The 5336-nt window shown below is 36.0% G+C and overlaps 1 protein-coding gene across 1 annotated transcript; it reads right to left on the minus strand.

Moving 5' to 3' along the window:
- Positions 1–1837: 1837 nt before the first annotated feature.
- On the minus strand, positions 1838–3447 carry LOC107584660 (urokinase plasminogen activator surface receptor-like). The gene is made up of 5 exons (XM_016271370.1): positions 3352–3447; positions 3164–3215; positions 2765–2896; positions 2438–2548; positions 1838–2329 (listed from the first exon to the last, which is right to left on the minus strand). Exons 1-5 carry the CDS (start codon positions 3445–3447, stop codon positions 2139–2141), a joined length of 582 nt encoding a protein of 193 aa, XP_016126856.1. The 3' UTR covers positions 1838–2138.
- Between the last annotated feature and the right edge of the window lie 1889 nt (positions 3448–5336).

Below are 5336 nucleotides of genomic sequence, written 5' to 3' on the forward strand. Positions count from 1 at the left end.
AAACGGCCCTGGATTTTCTCCCAAATAAGCCCACCACAACTACAAGAAGTCGCTACTATCTCACAATATTACAGCAATCCTATCGCATTTATGGCAAATAACATCACAAAACCCATGGTGACCCTGCTGACAAAAACAATAGAAACCATCACAGAAATTTGAATGATTTCCACTACCATTACAGACATTACAAACCATCAACTTTTAACCATTAAAACCATTAAATAATGGTTTCCCGAAGTGTGTTTTGGGACATATTACATTAGGATTTAGTGGTTTTAACAAAAGCCACCAACAGAAGGCGACCAATTACCAGTAGAGACCAACAGTTTCCATTAAAACCAATAAAATTATCATTATAACCAGTAAAACTATTACAAATTATGTGATGGTTTCTATTTTTTTTCAGCAGGGGATTGAAATAAATGTATTATTGTAACTAAAATACTTGAAATCTACATAAAAAGAGCAGAATGCAAAATGTATTATATGACAATGATAAACATAAACCTAGAATCTAGAAACCTGAAACAACAGAATTCGTCCATTTGAGTATTCATATGTCTGTCTACCTGTCTCTGTGTGTGTGTGTGTGTCATGTTAATCAGACTAATCATATTATAGGCAACTTAAAGGCACAATATGTAATTTTCGCCACTAGAGGGCGCGTATTCAAAATAAACAAATAGACAAAGGCGTAGTTAGATGACGCCGTGACTGAGTGTGGAATCATGGGAGTTGTCGTCTTCATCCCCACAGCCGATGCAATCCAACGGGACTCGGGCAGAAATCATGTTCATGGATGAGCTAATGATTTATTAAGGTAGTAGAATGAAGCAGGGTGAGGCTGAAAGCCGTCGAAGAGAAACGAGGCCGCTGAACGAGCGTGACACACAGCTAGATAGCAGCAGAGCTTTTATTATGCCACAGTCGACCGCTTCCGCTCCTTCCGGTCGTGCATATGTGGGGTAAAGCAGCGCTGTTTTATCATACTACGTCTGAAAGTTCTGTTATGATGCTACTCTGTGCGGTCGTCACCGGTCTATTAAAACGCACAACATATTACACAATGACACTATGGACACGGTCTGTGTCACTAGTTAAAATTGCTTATTTCTCTGGATTTAAAAATTCTTACACAAGTCAGCAAAATATATAACACTGTTCTAGTGGTTTTTGGATATTTTAATAAAAAAATCTTACATATTGTGCCTTTAATTTACTCTATTTTCTAACTCAGTATTTCTCAAATGTAACCCGTTGTAGAATCGCTGTTGTCTCTTTATGAATGATTTATGAATGAATGGAATATTCATGTCAGACAATGCGGAGTAAAAAAATAGCAGTGAACATTCGGACTAGGGGTGTCCTGGGATTTTTCTATAGTGCTATTGGCTACATGCTCTGTATAGTGAGATTAGCGGGCAAAGGTGACCTGATGTAACTGTTTGCTTTTTTTCTTTTTTCTTTTAGCTTCTATTCGTTACTTACTACAAAATAGTCAGAAGTCAGAAGAACACGGACTGCAGGAAAGCAGGTTTGACTTCTATCAGCATTCTATCAGTTATCATTGACCCTGCTCTCTAGAGATTGGCAATCAAACACACATCGTCAGATAGTTAATTACATATTTTAGTAGTGTGGAAGTAGTTCAGCTCTTTTCAAATTATTGTAATCCTCTGACTAATGTATAATAGATAATAATGCCCTTTGATTAACAGTAATAGATTGAATACATTTCATGTCTTATACACGCAGTGTAAGCTTTATTGAAAATAAACCCAGAAAAAAGTGTAAAGGTGATTTTTATATTTTATTTCATTAAATGCGTAGGGCTATATATTTCTTTCGATTAATCCGATTTTGTATAACTTTTTTAATTTATCACACCAAATCAAAGATAGTACAGAGGTGATACAAGCTATATGAGTTGAGTAAATATTCAGTGAATATAAAGTAATTCATTTCAAAACGTTAATTTTGTGTAGACCATAAATATATTGCAATTACCGGTAGTATATCATTTTAAATTCATCATACCAAATCAAAGACAGTACAGAGATAATACAACTATATGCTTGTAAAGCACATCATATTGTGTCTTTGCTGCTGCTGTAGAATGTGAAGAGCTGCTGGATTCAGTGCAGCAGGATGAAGGAGAGCAGAGAACAGCAGAGGAACAGGAAGCTCTGAGTGACGCTCTGAGCACCGTTACACAGGTTCCCCTCACAACATGAGACATCATTCACAGTAGGAATCAAGTTTGGGACATCACAAATAGATTTAGAGACACAACCTTTAACAGCCACTGGTTGACCTCCGAAACTCGCTGAAGAAAAGATTAAAGAAGAAAACAGTTTGAGTCAGAGTCAAGTTGGCCACTGGTATATGTGATGTGTGTAAGATAATGAACCTTCTTCCTTTACCAGATTCTCACCTGTTGCATTAAAGCAGCGGTCTTCACTCCCTGAACAGCTCACTGTGTTTAAGCAGCTCTGTCCATCACAATAGTAACACGTCTTTCCATTGGGAGCGTTAGTGCCGAGATCTACAGGAGGGAAAATAAGTCCTGGTTTTATTGAGCACACAACATTGTAGGTCCTCATTGTAAAACTTTTTTGTCTTCCCGGTCTTTCGTGAAAAAGTAACAATTCGCTCTGCCTGTCAAACATTTGTTTTTGTTTGACGTCACAAAATAAAGTTACATCCGATTTTTTCTTGTTAAATGTTCTATAAACTGCTCTATTACAGTAAAGTACAATACCTGGAGCATCTTGCGCATTACAGAGATCAGTGTTACAGCACAGAGAAGAGACACTTCCAATGCCAAGGTTGATGGATCCATTTGGACAGACAGCTGGAGCACAACTTTTAACCTTCACTGTAGTACTGTTGACTGAAAACACACGAGTGATTTGCCAACATAGAATGTGTTCCCAATAGTGTATCTAAAGTATTTTTTAGAGATCTAACAATGAGGTCCAAAGGTGTAAGACCACTAGAAAATATGCTTTACATTTAGTGTTTTTCTCATTTCACACTCATTTTTAAATTTCAAATTCTATTATCATAATGAATATATGTAGAACATTCTAAGCGTGCAATTGTAAATTCTGTCCAGAAAAGAAGTCAGTCAGCTATGAGTACATTACACTGGACTTACCAGTAATTGTTGCACCGAAGCAGTTGATAGATTCAGTGGGACACTGACTCGTCTGGTCACAAGAACCCAACACACTTATGCAGTCATAACAGCTGAGAGAGTGCCCTTTAGTAATTAAAAAGAGAGTCGGTGAGAGAGAGACATCTTATTTGTACCCAGTAACATTACAGAAACTATTTGTTTTGTACCTCTGGTAAATAGAACGAACAGAAGAAAAACTGAGATTTGCAGATCCATCTTTGATCAGGAGGTGAATGAGATAACGTGTCTGTTTCAGCACTCATTTTATAGCTCGTCAGATGGGGAAATTTCACCCAAAAAATGAGCATCCTCTCATTTTCTCACCCTTATGAAATTACAAACCTGTATGACTTATATACTTTCTTTTGCGTTCCATGCATTTACATGCAAAGTGGTCCAATGTTGTTCATACAGGTCTAACCCGTTTAGGTTTTGATTTAGTTTTTTTAACAAGTTATAGTTTAATAAAATTTTGTATTTCCTCAATCTTCTACAGTGTCTTAATCTCAATACACAAATGTTTATGGTATGACCAACTTTAACATTATTGTCGAAACCATGTAGGCCAGTAATAGTTCCCATTATCTTTCACTCACAGAGACTGTTTGTCTTGAAATTTTAACGAAACCCATTAAATGACAAAAATTATTAAGGAATTCGAATTTAGGAGGAATTAGTAGGAAACAGCATGGGTGTTTTTAAAGTCATTTATTGTCATGTAATTTTTTCTTAAAGGTAATCCACATGAAAACTCAACTTAAATTTGACACAAGACCAAAGAACAAATCAGACTGTCATTTAAGAGTAAGTCTACTATGAAATTAATAAAATTTTTGAGCACTTCACTAAAATTTGAGTGTAAACGAACATCACCCTTGTGGAAAAGAAGTTCACGTTAGCACAATTTCAAAAAGAGTACTTATTATGTAAATAACATACTTTCAAAATAAAGTACTGTACAAACAGAATGTATTTTTGGTTTTGCATGTAAACTGGAATCAAATGCATATTTATGATATTTTAAATGTATATTAAATGCAATTAGTATACAATTAAAAAATGTAGGCAGAAAGTTTTTTTCTCTTTTTTTCAGTGTTCTAAAAGTTCTATTGAAATTTGAATTGCTCAGTGCCAGTAAGACAGTGATTCTGAGGTTTGTTCTATTCTGAGCAAGCCTCAGAGTGTCACCTTTCAAAAGACACCAAAACCATGCATATACTCCAAGTGGTTTAAGAACAGCATGCAATTTACTTTGGGTACATTTTACAGGAATGCTAAGGGGTTAAACACATACTGTACTTCCTACTTCCTTGCTACTGTCAAGAATGTCATGTAGAAAAGTAACATTCTTGTAGATCAGTTTCAAAAAAAAAAAAATGTTTATGGAAGTCAACAATAATTTGAACCAGGCACATAACACTGATAAAAATGATTTTGTGGTGAAGTAAAGGCTACTACGGAAAAACAAATGTAATTTCTACATTAAATAATTTAGTTCAGACAAGAATAATAAAAGAGTAAATTCTATTATAAGTACTTATTGGAATTGTTTGTTATTGTCACGATCTCACTACTACACAAGCTCCACTAGAGGGCACTCCATCCTGTACCTTTGCCATTCAACCCAGACTGTTGTCACTCCCTCGCTACTACATTCCCCATAATCCTTTGCCTGGACTCATTATCTCTGATTGCATTCACATGTGTCTTATCTCATCTGTCTCACCCTATTTAAAGCCTGGTTTGTTACCTTGTTTCTGATCGTTTGCTGCCTGCCTTGACCTTTGCCTGTTTATTTGATTACTCTTTTGTCTCTTTCTGGATTATACCTGTTTGCTGTTGTTTGACCCTGCCTGTTTTGACCATTCTGTTAAATAAAGCATGCACTTGGATCCTCAACTCCGTTGTCACGCCTCCACGTTACAGTTATGTTTACAAGGATTCTTTAAGTAAATATCAGAGTTATGATCCCGTTGTTCCCATCATGCGCAGGGGCATGAATAATTAAGGATAAATTATACAGTGCCTTCGAGTTGTATTTACAGTTTTATGGTTGCTTTTGTTGTTAGGTTTAGTAACGTCTAGGTTACTTGTGTAACCCTCATTCCCTGAAGGAGGGAACGGAGACGTTACGTCAGTGACTGACGAATTG

This window comes from Sinocyclocheilus grahami, unplaced genomic scaffold (assembly GCF_001515645.1).
Source record: "Sinocyclocheilus grahami isolate Dianchi unplaced genomic scaffold, SAMN03320097.WGS_v1.1 scaffold61.1, whole genome shotgun sequence".
NCBI classification, from domain to species: Eukaryota; Metazoa; Chordata; class Actinopteri; order Cypriniformes; family Cyprinidae; genus Sinocyclocheilus; species Sinocyclocheilus grahami.